General features: G+C 34.8%; 1 protein-coding gene across 1 annotated transcript in view; it reads left to right on the top strand.

Annotated features, from left to right (window-relative positions):
* The window catches only part of gna12a (guanine nucleotide binding protein (G protein) alpha 12a), a 59134-nt gene that overhangs the window by 24485 nt on the left and 7425 nt on the right, over nt 1-27224 (top strand). Inside the window, exon 3 of the mRNA XM_006637107.3 lies at nt 27088-27138. Within this exon, the coding sequence (XP_006637170.1) occupies nt 27088-27138 (51 nt within the window). The remainder of the gene's footprint in view (nt 1-27087; nt 27139-27224) is intronic.

Genomic DNA, 27224 nt, shown 5'->3' with positions numbered 1-27224 from the left:
GGTGTGCCAGAGTTTTCAGTGTTGCATATGAAGAAATTTTAAAAAAATAATTGAATTTACAATATATACTTGTTTTGTGGTGTGAACAGTGTTGTCGTATATGTGATGCATACAGATAAGACAGAGGCCAAGTTATAAGACTTAATGTGTGACTGACTAACACCACAAGCAAAGCTTTTCAAGTTTGATGTATATAAAAAATGCAGTATATCTGATAGAAGTTGAGCAAGAGCTCCATGTTTCAGTTCCTGCCGGGATAAAACAACTATGCATTTTTCTGCAGAGTCAGATTAAACTTTGAAATAAGTCTTGTTTAGAATATTAATAATGTACTTGGGCCTGTGATGTGTGTTTGTTTGGGGAGGGAGCAGTGTGCCGAAAAATGTTTATATTTACGTCAGTGTACTGTGGAATGGAAAAGGTTGAGTAACACTGACCTTAAGTGTTAAAAGTATGCAGTTCCTTCCAGTGATTGAATTTGAACGGGCATTTTTTTAAAGTGCATATTTTTAATCAAAACATGAATTCTCTGATGACTTTAGGATTTAAATGTCGGAAAGAAAATGCAAAGAAAAATCTAAAATGCATAACTATTCTAAATCTTTAAAAAAACTAAAATGCATGAGTATTCAGCCCCTTTGCTATGGCAAGCCTAAATTAGCTCAGATGTAAAAAAACTACTGATAAATCAGAATGAGATGAATAGCTTCTATCTGTGTACAATAATAAGGGGTCACATGATTTCAGAATAAATACTCCTGTCTCTGTAATGTCCGTCAAGCAAACATTCATCCATGAAGACTAGGGATTAATATATCCTCTTACTGCACTTACTACAAAAATTGTCATTTTCCTGATAACTTCATTAATTTGTTGCATTTATAATTGGTTTATTTTGATGCTGTATATTTTAAAAACATGGGAAACGACACCGAGATCTAAACCGTTGAGACATATGACTCTGTTATCCATGGAAGTGTTCATATCTATGCAGGGTTTAGATCAGACTTGAAGCATATAAAGCCCAGCCTTGCTCTAATGTTTAATTTGCCAGTCTGGTGTGTGGGGCGTAAGTTAACGTGCATATCTCTATGGTTTAGCATCAAAATAGTTCTGATTAAATATTAATGAGTGTCACTTCTAAATTCTTGGTCAGTGGCACAGACAATTAATAATTTAAAACAAGATCTGAGCTACTTTCATACTTTATACATTCATATCAGTACAGATATAGTCTTTGTTCCCATATTTGTTCATGTTCACTATATTTCTTATGTTTAGATAAACAAAACGAGCCCAAAATCCTGTTGATCAAATTCAGTGCTGACAGGCAAAATGTTTGCTTTTCATTTTCGACTGAGCTAAAATCAATGCAATGGAGTCCTTGTTACAGTGTAAAAGATTTTGAATGGTTCTTTGGGCCCTAAATAATTTCTATAACTGCTTAATAAGAAATTTAAAATAAGAACATTATTATTTCTTACAGGAAAAAGGTGATGAATCTAAAATTTCTTCACTTTTTATCCATTTATTAGAATGAAGATCTCGTAGTTTTAGCTGAATCAACAGATATAAAGAGATGCAGGTACCTTAAAAATCAGTGTTTCACTTCAGAATAAAAACATTGCTTGCTACTGATTGTACTTGCCAGTTATTCTAAAGTTTATATTCCATAAAGTATAAACAGTGTTGAATAACAATACCTAATGCATAAGAATTTCTGATTTCTCTCTAGGATTTAAAAATTGTTTTAAATAAGTATCTACAATACTTTGATTCTTCCTTTTTGATTAGTCATATTTTGGTAACTTAATATTGATATATCACAAGGATATTTTTGAGAAGGAATTCTTCTCCCTAGTTTTACTCAAAACTGTTATTGTTAATCAAAATGGGAGTTATCACTTATAGTGTGGGTGGGATGTTGGACCATTGCAGACTTTTCTCAGAAAAAGAAAAGTACTCAAGTTAATGCTATTAAGAGCCTTCTCTAACGTTATTTTCTGTTTGCTTTTGAAGTTTAAATTAGCAAATGTAGACTGGGATGTAAAAATCTGCCATTACATAAAATAAGATGTTTCCTCTATTTTACAGATTTTTTTGGTGTTTGACAACCATTATATCTCAGTGTCTGGTTAGCGCCTCCCACATTAGTTAAGTAGACAGTGTAAGCAGAGGCATGTAAATTAAACTTCTTACATTGTGATTAGGCAAAACAAAAAATGTTTTTGATATTACTTATTATTATTAGTCTTTGCGAGCTAATGTATGAATTGTAGTTTAGGTTGATGTGTCTCTTTGGGTCAGTGCGATCACTCTACCAAGGTTGATCTTTCTTCTGCAAGGACATGATTACTTGGTCTTATCTGGCATGTTGTTATGCCTTATTTTAAGTCCAGATTTGCCAAAAACACCCTTCCTATCATCCTGTTGGGACGAAGCTCTTCGTGTAGCTTTACTTTCTGAGGTACAATTATCAGTAACTGAATGTTAAATCTTCAGATTGAAACAATTTATCTCTTTCTGTTTATGTTAAACCTATTTTGAAAGGTTCTTTGAATTTTGTAAAAAAAATCAGTTATGACAGAACCTAAAAGGATCACCAGTATTTGTAGACAAGTTTGAGGAAGGTGTATTTACATCAACTTTTTTTCCCTGAGAAATTTGCAGGAAAGCTAATGTGTATCCTGTTTTAACAAGTGTACAAGACTTTGGCAGAAGCTAGTCATGGGATATTGTCCTTGTAATTCAGGTGAAATGGGACATTAGGAAAAGAAACTACCACATAAAAAACAGCATAAATTTCAATGAGTTATAATTCAGTTTCTCCCTCATTTGACTCATTAAATTAAATACATTTATTAACTTAGACTTATTCATTTTAAGAAGTATTATATTTGGTAAATTTGTAGGTATTCTCAAAGTTATAAAGTTCATAGACTATTTCATAGTGCTAGACTCTTATTGCCTTAGTGAAAGGCATTTTCAAAACAGTCCAGATACACTGACAAAATAAAACTTGCATCAGTACCCTGGGCCGAGAGCCCTGACTGACTAATTTTGCCCCCTCACCCACCACACACAGTGTGCACTGCTGACTTGGGGAGTCATGAGCACAGTTGGTCACAGGCATGACCCAGACTGTAATCTTGTAGTTATAGAGCTCAATCTGCAGTCAGGCAAGCACATTTACCTGTTGGGAAGTTGGGAAGCCCCAGGAGTACCTTTGATATACAAAAAAGCAATACCTTTGTACTACAGTTTATTACTGTTCCAGTGTTTACCCAAGAAACAGAAACTCCTAATTTTTATTCTGATTTCAATAAGAACTTTTTTCCTTCAACACAGGCAAGTATTGTAGTTTTTGTTTCTTTGCCTGAAATGCACTTTTCATTTAAAAAAAACTGTTATGTAATAAAAAAGCACACTGTGGGTATCATTCTCTGCATTTCTTACAAGTGGGTAATATCGCCTAAATGAGAGAAATACGATAAGGGTAGTGCTCAATGAAAGAATGTATTTGGAAATAAATTAAGATGGCTGTCCTAACAAAACACAATCTGTAATTATTTGTTCAACATTATTTATATACATGTTTTCCCTCAATAAAGCCTTTGTCATATCGAGTGAGCTTCTCACAATTGAGCTTCTGTCTCTTCTCCAGATGTTCAGTTTCTTTGGCTGGCACCAGTACTTCCTGTTGTTCACTTAGGTACTCAGTCTGGTGATGCAGATCACAGATGCATCGAAAGTCAAATGACCTTAATACAATACTTCTATTTGTAAATCTTATGAAAGTTATTTTTCTTTTTTAGTCAAAATCTAAAATTGTGTAAATGTTTTGTGTGATCTGGTTAAGGAATCCAGTTCGTACAGTTTGTACATTGCCTTGCAATGTAAGTATTGAGATTCTTACACAGTTTTCACATGTTCTTGCTTTAATGCTGGTAGGTTACATATGACCAAATCAACACATTGAAGGCAAAAAATAAAGAGGTAAAAACAGTAGATCATTAGCATGAAAGAAAAAATTAAAATAAATACTTGTTGCATACTGTACATATTCAAACTCTTTGATGCGTCAAACCTGAAAATTATTTAGGTATGCAAACTAACAAGCCACTCAGTTTGTTGAGTGGTCTCTGTGTTATAATGATGGTTCTCCTGATTTCACAATAAATACACATCTCTGTAAGATAGTGATAGTCAGGTAGTGAATTTCAAACAAAGATTTAGTTTTGAAGACCAAGGAGTCTTCTCAGGGATAAAGTTGTATAAAGACATATATCAGAAGAAGCATATGAAAACATTTGAAAGGCCCTTAAAAGTTATTTGACTCAGTCGATTACTGAGAAGAAACTTAGCAGCTGAACAAGGAGGAAATGCCAATAGAAAGGGATGCCAGTAGTCAAAGAACACTTAAATGAGTTCAATGGCTGAAATGATAGAAAATATCAATGCGTCAACTATTTCAAATGCATTGGGAAAAATTGCACCACACAGATGTGATAAGCTGGCAGAGACTTGTGCTTTCACCAAATATTGAGCTCATGGATGAGAAAACGTATGCAGGATTTTCACATTGTTTCCTCTTCAGTTTTTGCTGATGTTTATGATCGTGTACCTTAGAAGTCAAGATTTTGAATGTTCAGGTTTTGCATATGAAATTAAATTTAAAAAAAGCATTTGTAATTTCACAAATGGGACACCATGGAAAGGGTCTGAATACTTGTGTAAGGCACTACATGTAAGACATGCTGCTTGAAAGCACTGTTTCCAGAAAATAATTTTTGTGTCAGATCGCTTACACTGGCTTTCAACTAGGCTGGCATTTTGCAAAAATATGTGATTTTTCACATTAAAAATGGGTCACCTGGTTATGTCGTGATGAATGGTGCAGCTGTGGTTGTCTTACAGATATATGTTAAAATATCCAGTCAAAGCCAAGTTGTGATGAGGACTTTCTTTTTAAGGTTTGCCACTAGTGGTATACTTTTAATATTGTAACATTTACTACTCTTAAATGATTAATATATCCTGTTCGAATCTTATTATTTGCATGCCGCTGATCATTCAGTTATCTTTTTTATGTACCTGTAAATTAAATGGCAGCAAAAAACAGATTTTTGAATAAATTGTGTTCAGAGAGCAGTGTCCACCTGCCATTATATCTGTGCAAATAAATATTTACCCTTTATGTTTTTTTTTCAGTTTGTGTTTCAGTTTTCATGCCAAGAATGGTAACTTAAATAGTATTTGGTGTACTGTGACATAAAGAGAATATGATGGAGGTTTGTAGTATCTGTTATGCTCTTTTCATTGGAATTAAGGTCTGCCACTGTCCAAGTTCATTCAGTGCCTTTTAGTGGGAGGAATCCACAACAGCTGTATTATCTGTCTTGTTCTGTCTGTATCCACAGTACAACTTACTTTAACTGCAGAAAACAGAGTGCCAAGGCTGAGTGCCAGTCAGATGCCTCTCAGAGACAGTCCTGTCTGAACAAGGACTCCATTGTGTGGGCGTTTTCCATTGTTGGGTCATTGGCCTTGATGAAGTCATTGTTATTATTAAAATGTTATCAGCAATTATTGAGAGCGCAAGGAGTGCTACCAGTGTAGAGTCATTTTGTAAAGAAAAAAACATGAAAATGCTTTATGGCTCATAATTCAGTACAATATCATCTTTGTCTAAGCCCTCATTATGTCGACCACACCTGACTCACTCTTTGCACATTTAAGCATAAATACATTTCTCTCTTTACCACATGCCTATCGTTGGTTAACTGATTTTTTAAGTGGCATTGAACTTTCAGAAATTGGGCTATGCAGTGTCACTGAATTAGTTTGAAAATTCCATGTCTGCAAAAGTCTTGTGTTCTAGATGAGCATTTTCCTGTCTCTCTCCCTTGATGTTGAAGAGTGAGAAATGCACGACTTGCCTGCTGAACTGTGTTTGATATATAGTACCACACATCGATTGCATCAGGACCTTTACAGGGATTTTCCACAAAGAGAAACTTATTCTTTCTACAGCTCACAATGTCATGGTGTGAGATGCTTACAGGTGAAGCTCTCATCAATTTGTTTGCACTTTTAAGTAATGTTGCAGTTAAAAGGGAACTGCAACGCTATTTTTTATACTTTAGGGTTAGAAAGAATTGGCATTGATGAGTGCCTTTCAAACCAATTTGAAAGTAATATGTACACAGTAACATGTAAAACATCCAATTTACATCAAAATATACTGTAGATGAAATTTCTGGTAACACCTGTTACATTTGAATGTAAAAGGTTGCAGAAAATCATTTATTTGAGCTGAAAATTACGTTTTGTCACCTTCTGAACATTGTTGCTAATATCTGACTCAGTATGCAGTTCTGGCCACAGTAGTTACAGTTGGATGGTAAAGGTTGCACAAACGCATTTATTTGAGCTGAAAATGACATTTTGTCACTTTCTGAACATTGTTGATAATAGCTGAGTACAGTGCAATGTTCTGTAATTCAGAACGAGGCAACAAAACTGCCGGTGACGTGAACAGACCCTGTGACTTTGTAAACAAGTAGGCTTGTGAAGACATCTCTTTTAAAACAATAGAAATATAGCTCTTGATTTTAAGATGGTTTGGCTGACAAATACAACTTACTTGTGAACTTGGCATGCAGATCACATTGGATAATTTCTGCAGTGAAATGTCTGCTTCACAACCTGTACATATTCTGTCTTCTGTCGCATTACATTACTCATTACAGTGACTAGTGAGCAGGAAGTGCTGCTTCACGTCACAATTTTCTCAAACTCTTACTCCGGCTGTGGTGAGGCCAGGGTTTTTTGACAACATGACAACTATCCAATACTTTCACAAAGTTTGCGATTTTGTGCTTAATTAGGGATTAGTCCAATTTTGTGAGAACATCAATTAATTTATTTTGTTACCAAGACTTAACAACCAGTCTGAGAAATTGGGTCTGTAGTTCCCCTTTAAAGTGAGGTCCTGACGCTGTTGTAATGCATCTTGGGTGAAGTTGTATTGTGGTTATACAAGGCTTACATGGTGATTTTTAACCTGGATTAGTCAGAATTGATTTCTGTATAGAGTTGCCTGATTTACTATAATATGTATTCTGTTAGTCTAATATAGAGACCATTGTTACCTTGAACAGGTAATTTGAGTGCTTTTCTTTTTGGTTTTATTAAATATACATAACTTCCCATAATACCGGGTTTGCATTATGAAAGTGGTGACCCTGCTGCTTTCCTATCAAATGTTTCCCATGAATCTAAGATAAAGCTCTCCAGAGAAGCCCTGTCTGAAACCACTGTTTAATTATGTACTATGATGCAAAGATCAGGTTCTGTGGAGAAAAATGAGTGAATTTATTTACTGGTCATATCTAAATAAATATTTTAAAGAAGCTATCTGTGGCTTATCTGGTTGAAGGAAAGTCGTAGAAGATTCGTAGAAGATTTTTTATGAGACATTAGGGTGCCATTGATACTTTTATTGTGTGGCATCTTTAATAAAGTTATCAGTTCTTTTAATAACAGTTAAGTGTATGAGCTTTTTTAATATCTAATTTTTAATATCTCAATTAAATCAATTTGGAAATTATTAAACATGCATAACTGTTCTTTACTGGTCCATCACTGAAAGATAGGAGAGGATCCTTTGTGCTCTGCTACGATCTAGGATGTGCATTTAGCGTTTTGGATTTGTTTGTTTTTAATTGTTAAATAATTGTAACTATAACAATTTTACACTATTTTAGTTTTCATCAAAATAAAGATTAGTGTGGAAGCTTATTAGCACCACAAGAAAAATAAACTTGTTTATACAAGAAGAGTATCCTGTTCATAACATAAAACTAGTCTGTTTAAACCCAATAATTAATTTGTGAATAATGTTGCATACTATATTGTAATGGATTCAGGTTCTCTGGGCATGTGCCCTCACTTCTCCTACCTCAGGTTGTCCCTCTACCGCTTGGACTCGAACCCGGGTCTCTGGCGCCACGCAACAGGGAACTTGCCGGCTGAGCTAAAGGAGAACTACCACGGCCTGGGCAGCCAAGCTCCCTGTTATGCGCAAGGGCGTGTTCGTTACAATATTAATACAGTAAATTGCATTGTACTATATATGCAATAATATTGTCCCATGCAAAGTAGCATTGACTTTTACAACAGCAGAATGACACTCCTGTTTTGTGGGGAAAAAAAAAATCTTATCTAAAGGGGCACATGTTCTGTATTTTGTAAACATGAAGTAAAGCACCGTGTCAGTAAGCATTCCCAGGTTAAACGCATATTGTTTTCGCCGTTTCTCTAACAAGTAAAAATGACATTGCTTTCCAAACGTATGCTATTGTTGTGAAACTGCAGCAACATCTACTGTACATGGGTTTTTGCCAACTCTTTAAACATTGAATGGAATACATTTACAATGACTTGACACTCAGACATTATACCTACTGTTGGCTTAATTTTACTGTTATTGTTGGTCAGTCTTTAAATCCTCAAAAGCTTTTAGACTACAGTATGCTGACATCAAATGAATTTTAATTTGGAATTACACTGCAAAAAGCAGGAAAAGTGTATTTCAAAGGGAGAAGAAACAGTATTTGTGTGTCCAGTTGCATAGATGTGAATATAAAGAGATAGGGTAATTCCAAACAAAAAGAAGAATTACAGGACGACACACAACCCGTTATACAGTCTGTATGTTGTTTGCTTGCCGTTTACTGTTACAAACAATAACAATTGGTACAGTATTAGTGTTGCAATCAAGTCATCGAGAATGCATTCCGTTCAATTTTTCAAAGAGTTCAAAGAGTAAGCAAAAACCTATGTACATGTACATGTTTCTGCAGCTTTACATCAAGAAGAACATACGTTTGGAAAGCTGTCATTTCTACTTGTCACAGAAATGGCGAAAACAATGTTTAACCTGGGAATGCTTACTGACATGGTGTTGTACTTAATGTATACAAAAGACAGAACATATGCTCCTTTAGATTTTCTTTTTCCAAAAACGAGGAGTGTGATGTTATTCTGCTGTTGTTAAAGTCAATGCTACTCTGCATAAGACAATATTATTGCATATACAGTTCAATGTAATTTACAGTATTAATATAGTAGTGTTTAATAGTATCTCGTTTATACAAGAAAATTATCTTGTATAAACGAGTTCTTTTTTTTTTGCTAATAAGCTTCTGTAGATTTGCCCAAATTGGTCACATAGATTTATTTCATTTGCATTTGCCTTAGAATTACATTAAACTACTCTGTCCTGATGACAGTGTTATAAATATACTGTTATTGTGATTGTATCAGGTGTAGGAGGTGTGTGAAATTCATCTTCATTTTCTCTGGATCTTTTCTGATTAATAACCAGGATAAGGATTCATATATTTCAGTGATGAATTAATCACATCTTTAGAACAGGAGTCCTGGGTAAGTGAAACCACATTAATGTTGTGCATATGAGGGATATAAGGGTAAGAGCTTTTTGATGCTCATAAAATTGAGTGTTTTTGTTTTTTTACTGTATGTCAGTGTTGTGTGATGGGCACAGTTGTGAAAATCCTTTATGAGAAAAAAACAGCCTTGGGCTTGAAACAAAACAAAAAACATCCAATAGCTGTTCTCCTACTACTATAACCCTCAGAGGATTCACTTGAATGTACAAGTTCTTTGGCGGAGGCTGAGCACAGCTGTAATTAATCTGTATATTCCCATCAGGAAACACTGGCACAGACCATGAGAAAGAGAGGAAAACACTCGACCGGAGACAGCCATCTTCTGCTCATTTTTATATAGTCACAACCAAGCCTTTACAAAGAGAAAATAAGGCAATTTCTGATCTTATGACCTTTTTCTTGTAAGGGGTATACAATGCTTTTCTTAGACCATCATGTGCTGCATCCTGGCCAACAGAAAAATTCATATGGAAAAAAAACCCTCTCTGATTTTCTCAGGGCAAGTTATGGGTTCCAGATTTGTTTGCAATCTGCCACAGAGAAAGGAACAAATATCTGAGTAATCATTAAGAGTAAAAATTATAAATAAACTTATCAAAAGGACACATTTAAAGAGTATTTTAAAAGATGTGGACATACAGTATTTTGGATCATTTATAGTTATCATTATCATTTCTAATTTTTCAGGCTCCAAATACTTGATTAATAATCATTACATTTATTTTACTTTTCATGACACTGCACTCAAGGCACTTTACAGGTAATGGGTACTCCCCTCCACCACCACCAATGTGTAGCCCCCACCTGGATGATGTGATGGCAGCCAAAGTGCGCCAGTACGCTTAGCACACACCAGCTATCAGTGGGGAGGAGTGATGAAGCCAGTTGATATACAGGTAGACCATGATTGGTAAAGGCCAGGGTGAAATTAGGCCAGGACACTTGGGTAACATCCCTACTCTTTTTTAGAAATGCTTTTTTACAGTAGTGTCCACATCACTATACTGGTGTTTTATGATCCACACAAACCACATGGGGACTGCTCCCTGCTGGACCCCCTAAACCTCTTCCAAAAGCAGCCTTTGTTTTCCCAGGAGGTCTCCTATCCAGGTAAAGGCAGACTCGCACCTTCTTAGCTTCAGTGGGTTGCCATTTGTGAGCTGCAAGGTGATGTAAAGTAGCTGCTGGCTGATTGTATTCTCAAATAGATCCTCTCAGAAAGAAGATCTAATTTAATTGTCTCCCGAATCCCCATTTTTCAGGAATTTAAGGTTTTTTGTGATATTAGCAAACATTTGCTTTTAATTATGTTGAACCTTGTGCAAGGCAAAGGTACAGATACCGATTATCACCTTTCTTGCTGTTAAGGAACTTACTATTAAAGGGAGACAAAATAGACTGACATGGAAGTACATGGAAGTCTGTCCGCATCCATTTACTGTGGCTTTTGATTTTTTAAGGCCAGAAAGTGTCATGCGGCAGTACAATATGACTGATATTTATTTATTTGTTGCTTTGATGCTTTTATCTTAAGTAATGTAGATTGTTAACCATTTATACAAATGTGCATTTTACTGGATCAATGTGGGTTATGTTTCTTGTTCAGGGGTACGATAGCTATGAGTTGAACCCAGAACCTTCCAGTTATGTTGAATATATAGGGTGTTAAGATGACAAGTGGCATTTCCTTCTAGTAATCAATATCCATCCAGTATTCCTGAAAAGTTATTTTGTATGCCACAAATTTAGCAGGTTTAGTAGTACAACAGTTATATTCAGCTAGGTAAGCAATTATTACTTTTTCCATAGCTTTTATATGGTTCTTGATAACAGTTTACTTCAGTTTTTATCAGTTTTGGTATATTGTCTCCTGTCTGAACTTGCTCTTTTTAAACCATACACATGGTTTTAACAGTTTGTTTAATGTTAGTCACAGTTTTAACCCATAGATGACAACTACTGCTTACCATGTAGAATTATAAGAAAACTATAACTCTTCTAATTCATTATTCATTTTAAATGTAATTTTACCAAGTAAACACTGATCAACAGATTTAACAGCATTTGGTTTTTATTAACAGCTTTGATCAGGTTATTGACAGAAATTAATTTAAGAAGGTTTAAGTAGTGTGAGCCATATCAAATGTCAAAAGTAAGACTTAAAGGTTTGTATTAAACTTACCCACACTAGTTTAATTAATTTTCCTGGTTAAACTCAAAGCAGCTGTGACAAATTCACCACAAAATGTAAAACTAAAACAAATTGCAGGCGTAAACTCTTTATGTTCTGAAAGAGCACTTAACTTACATGAGCTTCCTTCTTATTATAAACTTATTTTGCCATAAAGACTACAGAGTAATTGAGTGTGACATTATTGTACTTCTTTTCTTGTTTTCTTTAAATAACATTTTTAAGCTTCGCCAAGTTCCTGAATAATATTCCAATTTATTAAGATACAGAGCTGCAAGCATGTGAAATTAAGAAATTCAGATCTGCTTCATTTAGTTTTAGAGGGGAAGTACTGTTTCAGAAATCTTATCGTTGTGTGTCTTTGACCAGTTACCACCACACACACCAACAGTAAGTGCTGGTTGTTGTTTGCTCAGACTCATAAATTGCAATGAGAAATGTACAGGTGTGTCAATCACATTGGCAGCACACCCGCCTCGATAAATTGAGAAATTTTAAATACAGGATAATTCCAGACCCCTAGATTTAGGACTGGACTGGACTGTGTTTCTTTTACATGTCTTGACCCATTTGAACTTTCACCTTGGGATGAATCTGTACAGAGGTCACAGAGTTCTCACTTTTGTCTCTGGTGCAAAAACCCACATTAAAAAAATGCCATTAGTCTTCTTAAAGTAATTCTGCTTTAGGAATTATGTAATGTAATTGTTATAAAAAGATATTAGAAAGCATAACCTTAAGATGTCCAGCTGTTTAAAACTTTCCATTCAGACGTTTACAAAATGTTACATGGGGTTTGGTCTTGAAGTAAAAAAAATTATTCAGATTTAAAAGAATCCTGTGTGTTTTTGTCCATTACTGTGTTTTGTTTGACTAGGCTGCAGTTTGTGACTATGCTTAGTATAAAAATGTTCTATATTTACAGTAAATATGTTTATATTTGCCAGACAAAAATATTGGATAGAAAGTAGTTGTTTTGTTTTTAGCTCTTATATCTGTTATATAAGAGTTTCTGGCACAGTATAGATCTGTGTACCACTGAGCTGCTCTCAAGATGGGTACTGCATGAAAAAAACAATGCATAACTGTAGTTTGCTTGTATATTCCACTGCCTTTCCTCCTGCAAAAACGGAATCCAGACCTCCCTAACAAACACCCCTGAAGGCTTCTTTTCATACACTGTAGCAGGTTAATTTCATGGTGACTTGGCTGCATAGTTGGGTTTCCAGCTGTGTCACTGTATTCAAAGCGGTTGAAAGACTTTTCAGTGACAAGTTTGAAGAAAGGTTGCAGTAGAAATAAGCTTGCAGTTATAGACTTGCTATAATTTGTGTGAAAACAAAAAAGTTGAAAAGGTGAGTGTTGGTCCCCCCACCCCATACCTTTCAGTCCTCCTTAGAGAATCTGGAGAAATGGGAGGCATTCATAGGATGAGTCAGAAAACCGAAACTCGCCAAACTTAAGTCCTTTTAAAATGAGTTTGTCCATTAAAGTACTTAAGACTGTCTTCCGTATGATGTTTTATTTCTGTAGCCCACTTGCCCATAAAGTTTAACTACAAGAACACAAATATTTTAAGTATTTACTATTGATATTGTAAAAAGGTAATTTAGCTATTTTAGTTTAGTTATTTTAACCTCCTGTTTACTGTATCCTTTACTGAAAATTGTCTAGCTCAGAAACACTGGTCTAGTTTTGAAGACTTTTCCTTAGTTTTAAGTAATTTCAGTATTCAATTCAATTTATTTTAATATAGCACCTTTCACAACAACGTTGCCCCAAGGCGCTTAACAATACAATTGACGATACATTTTGTCAATACACAACAGAAGACCAGAAGACAGTGGAGGAGAGAAACCAAAACGCATTCCAAATATGGGGTGGGAAACTGTTCCATAAGCTAGGGGCCCTGTAGCTAAAGGCTTTACCACCAACTGTTATTTTATTAATTCATGGAATATGAAGAAGACCTGCATTCTGTGATCTTGGATGGTAAACATTAATAAGTTCCATTAGATAGACAGGTGCCTGACCTCTGAGAGCCTTGTAAGTAGAAGGATTTTGAAGTCCGCCCTGTACCTGACAGGAAGTCAATGAAGAGAGCTAAGTATGGGATTTATATGGTCGCACTTTCTGCTCCTAGTAACAGTTCTAGCTGCTGTATTCTAAATTCGCTGTAAGGTGTTGAAAGAGTGGTTGGTGCTTATTGATAATAGGGCATTGCAGTAGTCTAACCTGCTGTATACAAGAGCATGTATTAATTTCTCTGTGTCTTGAGTGGAGAGAAAGTACCATAGTTTTCCAATATTTCTTAACTGTAGGAAGCATGTTTTAGATACTGTTTTAACGTGAGAGTTAAATGAGAGCCTTGTGACTAATATGACGCCTAGGTTACGTGTTAAGTCTTTGAGGCAAATTTTTAAATCCTCTGAGTTAAGTGCTAAAGTTATAGTAGTCCTATCAGTATTGTTTCCTCCAAACAACAGAACCTCAGTTTTATCAGAGTTAAGTAACAAAACATTTTCACACATCCAAGTCTTTACTTCATTAATGCAATTAACTAAAGTGATAATAGAAGAGTTGTTGTTTGGTGTAAATGAAATGTATATTTGTGTGTCATCAGCATATGAATGAAAGTTAATATTATGTTTTTGTATTATCCTACCTAGCGGCAGCATATAGAGAGAGAACAATATTGGTCCCAGCACTGATCCCTGTGGTACCCCAAATTGAACTGGTGACATTGATGAAGCAGAACAAATATTAGATATCTGAACATAATGAAAATATGAAGTAAACCACTTAAGAATGGTTCCAGATAAGCCAACCTCAAACTCAAGCCTGTGTAACAAAACAGAGTGCTCAACCATGTCAAAGGCAGCACTAAGATCTAGAAGCACAAGCACTGTTGCATTATTCCTTCCTATGAATGAAGAAATTTGAGATAGATTATTTTTTTATCTGTGTGAGATACAGACTGCAATGCCAGTTAGGAGGTGGACATGCATAGGTGCCTTAGATTTGCTGTGTGGTGAAATGCATGTAAACTTAATTTTCCCATTGTGTTATTATTATTCCTGTTACTAAAGTTGATTATTTTTTCATGGCTTGTTATCTTGAAAATGAAAGATACTGAAATTTCATCTTGCTTTTTAGATTTGTCTCCTGAAGCAAAAAAATGGAGTCTTGTGGACAAAGTTTTTTCATAGATGCAAATGACAGAGCAATCCTTGTTGACTGTCCCTTCTTCATTCTGTGGAAACCTGTTAGTTGAGCACTGGCCAAGCAGGGAGCAGTCTTTCTGTCTGTCTTATGCTCCACAAGTGCACCTCAGTCCAAACCGTATTATTTCCTGCCGTTAAACCTTGGGCTTCTGACAAGAAAACATCCAAACAGGGCTGTGCTGAGTTGTGTGGGTGGTTAGGGTTGCAGCCTGATGGTCTACAGATCCAGAGTTGAGAATGGTAAACATGTTTGAGATTACATTTCAGGGGTGATGGAGCAGGAGAGGTGGATTTCTTGGTGGTATTAACTACTCCCCATTCCATGCCCCTCTCCCTCCAACATGCTTATTCATGCATTCTGGCCACTTGTTTAACCTTTTCAAACATTCCTTTTGTACAGCCTGTTAATCTGGGTACAGAGACTGTGAATTAGTGCCAAACTGGAGACATTGTTTCATCCTTATTCATCAGCCCCATACAAATACAGTAAAAAGCGTGATGGCTCTCTCTTGTTTTAGTCAGTTCAGGCTGCTTGACATTTTTCACTTCTGACCTTACGTGACATGTCACATTCCCTATTGTGACATCATAACCAATGTGGAAACAGCTCTCACAGGTGCCATTTTCCAAAAAGGATGGAATAAACTTGTCACTCTTTGCAAGAAAAAAACAGGAGCTAAAAATAATATAATTTTTTTGTTGTCAGGATTTTATTCCTGGAAGAATTTTATTTTTAAAAAGGTTTCCAGCCAGGTGTTTGAGGCCCAAATTCTGTGTTTCTTTAAGAAATGATAGGACAAGTTTAAGATTTACTTAGTGACTAAACTATAAAAATTAGTAAGATGGGCCAAATGCAGATCTTTTGTTTTTATTTAATTGAATAATTCTTATTTAATTACCTTGAATTGAGATTGTTTTTCTGTTCCAATGTGACAAGTCCACTAATTTGAAATTAATTTAAATTCAATTCGATCTGTGTTTGATCATTGTCTTGTTCAACCAAATATCCCTTGGTAATTAAATAATATGATGCCTCTGAATGTCTCATTCCACATATGTCCTCTTTCAATATTAAATATATCATTTAGGATATTTTCATTTAGGATATTTGATATTTCAATGTAATTTAGGATATTTTTAGTGCAATAGTGATCTGGAAGTGCATTGTAAGGGCAGATGTGTTCTAGTGCCAGAAATTTGACATGAGATCACAGGGAACTAACAATCCATATTGAATTTAGGAATATATAAAATAATTGGCAAATTATTATTTTTTCTGGGATCTATCATATCCAGCAGACCTCTATGAGCTGAATTTGTTTTAAAGAGTACACTTTGTACAAAAAAATGAATTCTATAGGTGTAAGGTTTTTGAAATCATATAAGAATAAGCACCAGCCTACTGTGGCCACTTCTTGCGTGTTGTGATGCACTTGTGAGATTAAGGTTAAAGTGCCTAAATGGTTGTGAAGCTCATATGTAAAAATGGAAGAGGAATAAAGTTCAAGACATTGGGAACTTTAAAAACCCCATAAAAAATTCCTTGTTGTATTTCTCCGAGGTAAAATAAATGTTATTTTTGGATTGTTTAATCTCCAGATGGTCCAAGAGTAAAGACATTTCCAAAAGTACAGTATGTAAAGTAAAAAGGTTTACAAACTTGTTTTGGATTCATTGGAATTTAGATTCATTAACAGGGGCTGAGTTTTTCTTGCATAAATCTGACATTTGATAAAGATGTCTTTAGATAAGCTATCCAATGGAGGAATCTTTAAAGAGGAAGGGATTATTTATGTAGTTAGCTGGCTTAGTCCAGAGCAATGATTTGTCTTTGATTTCAGTAGTTCATGAGCGGTGCCTGAAGATCGATGGGCAAATAAAGTGAAGCACATTTCTCAAGAGGAATGTATTAGTTTATAATAACCCTATAAATGATACATTTCAACCATATAAGGTATTGAAAAAATTAAAGGATATTGCCATGGATTTTCCCTCTCTGATAAGGTTTTCTGTCTCCTGCAAAGGTCCTTTAATATTTTAGCTGCTTGGGCAGGCAAGATGTAAAATTAGAATGGTTGAATTGATGTTTCTGTTTTATCTGAGCAAAGTGGCAAAAGAATTCCATTGTTCAGCTTTTAGCATCTAAACTTTTGACCAGAGGCCCATTGACCTCTTGAAGAAATTGAACAGCCTTATCTTTTTAAACTGAGCTATGGCACTTTAGTTGAAATGTTTCAGTATTGTGTTGAAATGCAGTTTATTCTTTGAGAGAGGAAGCGGAGCAGCATGACCAGTCCACATACTGTACTCGAAGCCTTATCTAAATTACTGCTCAGTTTGTAACTGAAAACAAAGACATGCTAGATATGCTGAGAGATCACAGTTTCTAATAATTTAATTTGGTGTAAGACATAGAGTCATACTTCTGTCAGGTTCATTCCTCTGATATTAACTTCACCTCCTATATTGTGTCCTGATGTTCACCAGTATGAGTGTTCACAGGTCAGTATCACAACTGCGTGTAAAGTGTACAATTGCCCATTAAGTAATGGAAGGTTACGCTTTAATACAGAGCAGTCATTCTGTCATTATAATTATGACTGCAATTGTATTTTGGTCCAAAACATGGCCAGATGCATGGAGTGAACGGTGCTTACAAAGCATATTTGAAAGGAAGCCAAAGTCCTTGTATAGACCTACAAGGAGCTTACATTAATGAATATGCACATTGTTGCTAATAGAAGTGCATCTATGTGTTAGGTAGTTAAATGTGAAGTTAGAAGTTTTTACCATGTTTTAACATCCATGTATTTTTAAGATGCATGTGTGAATGAATATTCAGGATTTTTAACTGCCATAGACTCAGCAGTACAATATTTTACCATCTGGTGAAAAGTCAACCAGAATGGATAGGTCAGGTCAGAGATTACTATGCCTCTATGCAGTAAATGAAAGCTCTTGAAAGTTGATACCACTTGCACTGAGAATACTCTGCTGCTGTGGGGGACCCTGGAGAATTTCACCAATTTTGAGGTTGCAGGGCTGGCTGGTCAGATTCATGGATGTTTCTCTGTGGGTGTGGTTATTCCATTTGCTGCATAGTCTGGTGCTGATGCCATGAATTTTGGGAATTCAATTTTGTAAATGTTTTGTTGGTATTTTCTAAATGAAAATTTGATTTTATAATTTAGAAATAATGCTTATTCCGCATATTCCAAAGAGCAATGAAATATTATATATTTTAAAGTCTGTTGCCAGCTTAATTGTTTTTTTTCTGGTAGCTGAGGGACATTAACCTAATTTGAATTAGATACAATGATTCAAAGTACCTTGTTGTGAATTTTATTTATAGTGTATAGTGTAAAGATTATTGATTTAATGTGATAATATCATTATCAAAGCTACTCTGCAGACAACACTCCTAATCTCTTTTATAACACTTTTATAGCACTCAGAAAGTCTTTCAAACTAAAACATTTAAACATTTTTATGTCTGTTTTGAAGAAGTTACTTAGACTTTTTTGTGATTTAATTCCATTTTGCAAGGAGTTTTTAAATTGGTCTGTGCAATTAAAATATATTTTATATAATTATGATCATGTAAAAATATCCATTTAGTTTTGTGCAGAATTGTGTGTAATGTAACCTACTTTATATAGGGGGTCACAAGAAATGGCAGATGTTGGTATTATGCTTTGGATGATTGTTATGTAATTTGTGATTATTTTTTTACCAAATACAATACAACTCTAAATAATAGATGAGAGCTTGATTGTAATCTGTCTGTAGTACATAACAACATAACAGCTGCACTAGAGTTGAAGAAAGTTGATTCCCTGTGGAACATTTCCAGAAGAGTTTTCCCAGTTTCTTCTAGCTTTTTTTTTGACTCACCCTTTGTCAACCCAGCTGTGGTAAAGCTTAGCAGAGCTCATTATTTCCACTTGCAGTACTCTGTGATTAGTCCAGAATCAAACTGTACTTCCCTTTAACACCTCCCAACCTACTTATTGCCAAATGTTTGGAAAGTTTGTTCAGCTTAACTCCCCCAGTTCAACAAACTCCCAAGTCCTTTCAGTCCCATTGGACATGAGAGCATTAATATGAATGTTTGCCTTATCCATCTGAGTAATGCAGCATGCATCATCATTTCATTTAATTAAATGGTTGTCCAAGCAGGCATACCTTATTCTTATGGGAGGCTAAGAATCAGAAGAGCAGCCATCACACAGCAGAAGGTTCATTGTGTCAGTGAAGGGCATTACAGAGGGAGTTTTAACTTTCTTTTCTCCTATCATTGTTTTATACCAACTAGTATAAAGCTGTTGCATTGTTAATTTAAAATCAACTCAAATGTCACCAACAGGTTATGCAGGTTCAGTGCAAGTGCAGGTTCAGTAAATAATTAAAAAACACAGCATGTCAACATTTACATTCATTTTGACCTATCGCTGCTTAGAGCATCCTAGAGGTAACTTGTCTGTGCCTCTTCATAAGAACCTTTATTTACTATATTTTCTTTAGTGGTGATTACTTTGATATTCAAATTACTTTTTAAATAATTAATGTGTTCATCACGTTGAACTAATTATTTGGGGATGTTTCACTTTTCTATCCAATGTGCACTTGTATCCTGCCAGTAATTAAAAAGAGTAGTCTTTCTTTTCATCTGCAAGGTTTATTTTTGTATAATGCACTATTGAAATGTAGACCATTTTTTTGCTAGACCATAATTTGGAATGCACACTATATCCTTGAGCTCTTTTTAAGTAGTTAACATAAAAACTATAAACTCATTTGATGCTTTTCACAAAGAGCAGTTATAATCCATAGGCTTCGGGACCCACGCACAGTTTTATATACCAGGAATTCAACAACTGTGAGAAAAAGATTTGATTAACAAACTGTGCAGAAGACATTTTTAACATTGTTCTTTCTTTATAGATGCAAATTTTAATTCATTGTTGAAGCAGTGTACCGTGACTAGTTCTATATATAAGTTCACCAATTGAGATTACAGTAGAGTGAAAACGTGGTTTCTTTAATATGATGCATGTGTTTTCTGTAATTAATTGAAATGATGTGCCATATTAACAAAGAGGTTTACCTGCATTGCTGTTGTTTTTATTGAGATAGTAGATATTCTCTGCAGTCCATCCTAAGAGTGTTTCTCATTACACTGTGTTATCATGCATCACAAAAGAAATTCATCTTTAGTTATGAGATCTTTAGAAAAAAAAAACATCTGCTGTATAACTTATCTGATTGTAAATTTGCAAATGATGAAGCAAATTATTAATTTGACTTTCTCAGAGTTCTTTACATTATTCGCGACTAATGTTTAGTGACTTTAAAAGCTTTTGTTTAACAAATAGGAAATATGTTGTTTTCTCTCCTAAATTCCAAACCCAAGGGAGCAAGCTATAAAAAACAATTCATGATCAGCCAAGTCTTTAAAAAGTTGTGCTGCAGGAATAGAATATTACAAACATTTTTTTCCCCACTGTTCCTGAATTAATTTGTTTACAGACCTTCCCATCTTACAGTTCTTCCTCTGTTGCTTCCATTACTTTTGGGAGGTGATAAGATAAAAGGAACATAGGAATGGCAGCTTTAATCACAACTTGTTGAAAGTGGAAGGACTTAGCCGGGTTTGATTCTAAACCAGCACAGTGAGAGGAATGAGTAAGGAAGTTTAGAGATGTGTTCGGTGTTCTTTGCTAACATATGTGATCTAAACAGATGTGTCAGTTTTTTTTCTTTGGAGCCGGTTCTAGTGAGAGGCCATGGACCAGAGGGTAGGAACATCCTTGAGGTTTGTATGGAAAAATGCCAAAGAACAGATCTGTCTTTAACTGGAGCTGCAGTTCTCCCCCTCAACAACATGTAGATCCTTTGCTGCAATAATGTGGAATGTCAGCGTATCATAATACCTGAGGGGAAGCGAAATATTGTCTTGTTGGGCAAGCACATAAAGTATGTGTGAACGTCCAAGAGAAGAATATGTAAGACATGGCTCTGTAACTGATAACCAGAATGGATTCTAGTCTGAAGCAGTGTCTGGAGCAAACATTTGCAGAAAATAGCATCAAACAAAAGTGAAACCCTTTCTGTGAGTGTGCTTTTAAAGAACATTTAAGAACTTTAACACTTAAGCGAAGCATTTTTCTGTCTATACAAAAATTGCTTGCTGTATGGTGCAATGACAATTTTTTATTAGCTTGTACACATATGTATTTGGCTCCTCCCAAAACTGATAAATTTAAGAAACAAATTTAAAAATAAGTTAACGTATGTATACAAGTTTACTATATTGAATGCAAAACCCTGTTGGTGATTCATTCAATGTTTAATGTTTAATGAACCAGAGGTGTCAGACCTCCACATATCTTAAGGACTGTAGGCTCTAATTGTTTTTTGGAGAGGAACTGGGACTGGAGAGGAAAATGTGTGTATGTATAGTATCTAGTAAACTTTATGGAATTAGACCATTCTTTTCCCTGGCTAGGTTGTAAAGGTTTGTTCAATGTTCACGCTTATCAGAACATTTTAACACAGTAACGAGATTTAGATTCCTCTGTGCTTGCCTAAGATATCTTAACTCTATGTTAGGCAGACTAAATTATGTGTTTAGGGACTGCTGGTTTGCATCCCAGTTGCTTGTGATTTTGATTTGGCAGGTACTCATGGGAAGTGGTGCACAGGAGTCAAATGGGCAGATCACCCTACAGTGTCGGGAGATAACCACTATTAAACTTCGCCTGCACTGTCCTTAGATAGGAAGAGAGCAGTGAAAGCGATAGCTGTACAGACCAGCACAGACTCCATTAATGTGTTCAGATGAGACCTTTGTCAAAACGATGGAACTCTATTGTTCCTTTGTTTTTTACTTTCCTGTAAGTCCTTCTGAAAATTAGACATACCACTCTAGTTAGGAAAGCTGAGAGATCAGAGAGTACTAAGAGATATCCACAAAGAAGCCAACAATTCTTGTCTGGTTTTCTGGCATAAATCACATATTCTGTTATTATATTTTAAGATTTTTCTAAATCTAGAAAACACTGTTTTGTTTGTGGCTAACCCTGGCAGGAACAGTTATATTTACAATGGAAATTATTTTAGATGTTCATTTTAACTACATTTAACAGATTGTTCAAAACTAGATTAACTGAGATTCCCTGAGATTAGAATTTGGTTTTTAAATCAGTATTTATAAGGGTTGATCTCACTCATTCATATGATCACATTAAGTGACTCTTGTAAGGACCCTAATAATTGATAACCTAATAATTGATACCTCATGTTTGATCTTCATCAAGGAGTCTATTTGAATTATCTTAAAATATATGTGTGTATGGCCTTTTTCTTTCTAGACTTTTCTTTTTGGAGTCATTTTATCAGTCTAATACCATGAAAACAAATTAAAAGCCATACTTAATATACTATTTAAAGGTTTCCTTTCCATTTCTTAAATTTTAAAAGATCAAAACAAAATGTTGACCAATATAAAACTTTTTCATACCAAGGATATGAAGTTAGATTTAAATAATATTTTACTGGGTGTGTTAGATCTCATTGTAGGGGATAACGTTTGGATCTTTGCCTTTATCCAACTCAAACATTTAAGTCACCACAGGGGCCTTTTTATAAATGAAGCTTTTTGGTCTGAAGCCAAGGATATTAAGTATGTCAATGGAAAAAAAATCTTAGGTTAAAGAAGAAAACATATCCCTCTCCAAGATATTTCATGGATATGCAGCCATGTTTCTAGATTTTGTTGGTCTTTTGTGGATTTACTTTTGTAGAAACAAAGATAAAGATATAAATGTCATAAGCCATCAGTTTACACTTCATTCAAATGTGCAGTTACCCAGCAGCACAGTGAGCACAGGAGGTGTTCAGGAGTTTGGATCAAAGCCAGCAGGAGATGCAGTTCTAAAAGGCATTTAAGTTTCTTTATAGTGTGAATGCCTCAATATATACAGCAATTTAGCAAGGGTAAACCCTGCCAATAAACTGAATGTACGTAAAACCAGATCATATCTTTTCTGACAAAAAAAGTTAGGTGTCTACTTTTTTTGCATTAGGATACACATAATCACATATGTTTATGGGAACCCTGCTGATAAACGCCTTATTTACCTATAAAACGTAAAAATAATGATTCATTGAAATTGTTGCTGGGTAAAAGCATCCACTAATGAGGGAAATTATCTCGTCTCATTTTTGTAGTTTTTGGCATCAGTACAGCCATTTCTTGGAATGCAAGCTTGTGATTCTCACATGCAGTAGGATAACGTGCAAGTGTTCCCATAGGCTCAATGATCCTCTAATTTATTGGGTATTGTAACAGAATCACATTTACCCATTGCAAAATGGCAAAGTTTAGCATTTTAAAATTGTTTTATGTGTATTTTATATTACCAGCAATAAAAAACAGTTGTTGGAAAAAGCAGTATATTTTTTATGTTGCCAGACATAACCATCATATTAGTCTTTTTCTTTTCCTTATAGCATTTAAAAGGGTGTTTTCCTAAAAGTTGATACAACTAGATTACACATGAGTTAAAGGGGGAGTTTAGGTATCTCTTGAATTATTTAAAAATATTTTGCATACCATAGAAGGTACTACATTAGCAATGTGAAACTAATGATTTTTTTTATTTTTGTCCTTTTTTAAATATGCTTATTTTATAAGCCTTGTTTTGTGGTTGTGGGCACAAGTTTAACAAAAATTCATGAGCTGGAAACTTCACACAGCACAGTATATGCATTTCCTATATAAATAGGAAATACAATAAAATAAAAGCAGAATTTTGTCTTTCATGCTCCTAGTTGCTTTTCGATTGTGTTTTTCTCAGCTCCATTGCCGGAAAACACAATGTGCGGAATGTGCGGAAACCTTAGGGAGGTGCATTACAGCACCAGGAAACCTTCTGGTCTCTTTTATGGATTTAGAAAATAGGCTCTTCCAGGAAGGAACTGCTGACCCTGCACTAAAATAGAATAATCTGAAATATCTCTAATACAACTCAAAGCAACAATGTTTCCAAACAAAACATTTGCTGGAAGCTGGAAGGTCCAGAGGTACCAGATGAACAAAATAAGATGATACTTATTTTTAAGTTGTAATGTCTCCTATTCATAGAAATACCTCCAGATCACAAATGCTAAGGTGTTGACTTTCTTTTGTTTTAGAGATCCTGGAACGAATCTGCAATGTTTAGGCCATGTATACCCATGGGTATTTTGATATTATAATTATTTTTGAATTGTATCAGTGAACTACAAAGTTTATTTTTTTAATACATTTCAAATGTTTGGTTTAGTAAGAAACAACCCTGAGTGAAACTGATCATGATGGAGAATTCTTTGTTAAAACTTGCCTTGTTACTTTCAAGATAGTTCTGAAAGAGAAGGATTGACTGTATTGTTATCTTTAGTTGCAGAATTGAAACAATTATATGTGTTTTCCCATCTGAGTAAAATTCAGCAACTACATACTTTGGTAGTTGTGAGACTTTAAACAAACCCTTGTGCAGTAGAGTTTTTTTACCCTTCTTTCCCACACTGTCAGATCACAGCTTAAATGACATACAGGAGAGAGGGGTCAAATGTTTCGGAGTCATTGAACTGCATAAAATCTTCATAAAAAGAAAATGAAATTTAAAAGCATTTACATCTGAAGAAAATGATTTTGTTTTTGCACAGTTTGACCTTTATTTGAAATGCAAAAATTTAAGCCTGGGAACAGTTATTTCAAAATGTCATTATCAGGGTTAAGCATTGTATTATTTTGCTGTGACACTGTATACTAAATTCAACTAAAAGGACATCTATCCAAGAAGGTTGGGCATCTTAGTAATAGCTTTTAATAACAGTCCCTTTCTTTTTATGCTCAGTTTCTCAGTTAATGGCTTCGTTGAACCTTCTCCCTTGGGCTTATGTACCTTGGCAACAGCTCCTGTTTGGGTTTCCTTGGTGACTATGTGTTTAATCAGGAGGTTAGAGGGCACCGATTCTCATTTTTCTGGGTTTGATTGTTTCCTTGCTATGAGTTGGTGGTAAAGTCAAGAGCTCTTACTTCAAAAAGAGATTAGAAATGAAAATGTATTGCTATCTCATTTTTTTTACAACCACTAATGCAAAACCCCACTACATAAACATTGTAAATACAGAATAAAATCATATTGTTCATATCTCAATTTCAAGATCTCTTAGTTGGCTTCAATCTTTAAAGCTTTATTTCCCTTCATTCATCGGGATGGGGCTTGTAAATAAGCAGGGGCCAGGGTTAAAGCCCCGGGTGGCAGTCTTGTAAATCCTCCTGTATCCACACACAGCTGTTTCCTGTTGGGAGCGTGGGCAGACTTGGGATGTGTAGACACCTCAGTGCAGACAGGAACTTGAGCAGAGAGCCATGGTCAAATAGGTTTTCAGAGACAAAGCTTCAAAGCAATTCAGCTGTTCACGGACACTTTTTAGTGGCACACTATTGAAAAACAAGGCTTGAGTTAAGGGGGGTCTCAGGGTAAGAAAGTGACAAAGAATAGAAAAAAATGTGAAAACATCTATTTCAGGAAGAAGGAATTTGTAGTTCTTCACAATTTGTTTGATGTTGGCTTAGATATGCTGAATAAATACCAGTGTTACAGCTCTGTATTTGATTAAAGATAACCAATAATCAGTATTTTGCCACAAGCAGCAACAGCAAGCTTCTATTACTAACACTTAAGTACATTTTACTTATGTAAATAAGACTCAAATGTATCAGTCTGAAAATTATTGAAGTGTTTGTCTGTTTTATGGGAAAGGTGTAGTACTTTATACAGAATATTAAACAGCATACAGTATGGAAGCTCAGCAGTTTTTAACTAAAAATATTCAGTATCCAGACTTGACAAATGCATCCACAAAAGACAGTTTTTAGTGCTTCATTACAGTTTTTTAAAATGTATAATTTCTTGGATAGATTGTTTCTGATTCTATGCCTACTCTGTTACTGTGGGTTTGCCAAGATGTCCCAAATAAGTGGATAGCTTTTAAGTTTTTGTGCCATTTTACAAATGTTCCACATTTAACCCTTAATATATTCAATACATAGTCAGGAGAATATAAAATATGGCAGCATAACTGACACTAAAATATGTTCAGGAATAAAGCAGTGCATCTTGAAAAGTAATCTGGAACATTTTGCTCCTACATATGAATAGATCTGCTGTTTTATACATTCTTAAATTGGAGGTTGTAAAAACAGTAACCTTAGCCTTTAAAACTTTCATTTGTTTTGTTATGCTAAAGCTATTCCTTTCGTCTTTTCTATAGTTTCTATAGTTTACAATTGCATGTACAGAATGTGTGAGGTTGAGAACCATGTAGCTACCTGTAACACACTCATATACGTTTGTCACAGTACATTTTCCCATCACTTTTTTACACTTTTTCTTTTTACTTTAGTGCACTTAAGCATTTTATACTTCTTAGTGGTTTTTAATATTAAATAAGTCAATCCAGGGGGCTTCAATGAGTAATAACCCTTAAAAAGGTTTAAAAGGAAAAAGCAGTGTTTACAAAAATATCTTCTCTTTAATGACTAGTAGGTTTGGGTAAGTTACAATGCAATTAGGAACCTAGAGTTAGGAAGTTCATGAAAGGATGTTAGAACAAAGTCTCCTCTAGAATCAAAATGTATTCACTGCAACAATATGAGAGACTTATTATTTTCTTAATCTTGTGGATAGAATTCAACAGTATTTTGCGCTGCAGTTATTTTCTACTTTGATTTATTATTATTACGACATTAATAGCTCATTTTGCTCTGTGTTTTTGTCTGTCTTCTTGCTTATGAGCAAATCCAGAACAGGTCAGCAGGCTAGAACAGGCCAACTTTATCTATGGTTCTTAATTCTGCTGTATTTTGCTTGTAATTTGCTTTACACTGCTGATAGCTGTTCTTTTTCAGATCCTGTTTTGCATATCCCTCTTGGATAGAGTGTGGTTTTGAGCGTGGAGTAATTGGAAAAAGTAATCAGAATAGATTACACTAAAAGTGTATACATTGCAAATGTGCAGTAATCTGCACTAAGAACAGTATTTATAACAGAAGTACACCAATCAAGGAATTCTCCCACCCCACAAACAATATAAATCATTCTAATTGGTATTACCAAAAGTAAAATATTTTTTTTTTGTTCAGGGTGAATCAGTGAAATATTTCTTGGACAACCTGGACCGAATTGGGCAACTGGTGAGTATGCATATTCGCTTAATAATGAGTTTCACAAGCCTGTGTCTGAATAATACTGTTTCATGCCTCAAAAGTGTATTCTCATT

This window comes from Lepisosteus oculatus, chromosome 19, assembly GCF_040954835.1.
Source record: "Lepisosteus oculatus isolate fLepOcu1 chromosome 19, fLepOcu1.hap2, whole genome shotgun sequence".
Lineage (NCBI taxonomy): Eukaryota > Metazoa > Chordata > Actinopteri > Semionotiformes > Lepisosteidae > Lepisosteus > Lepisosteus oculatus.
This window is presented reverse-complemented; position numbering and strand designations above follow the sequence as displayed.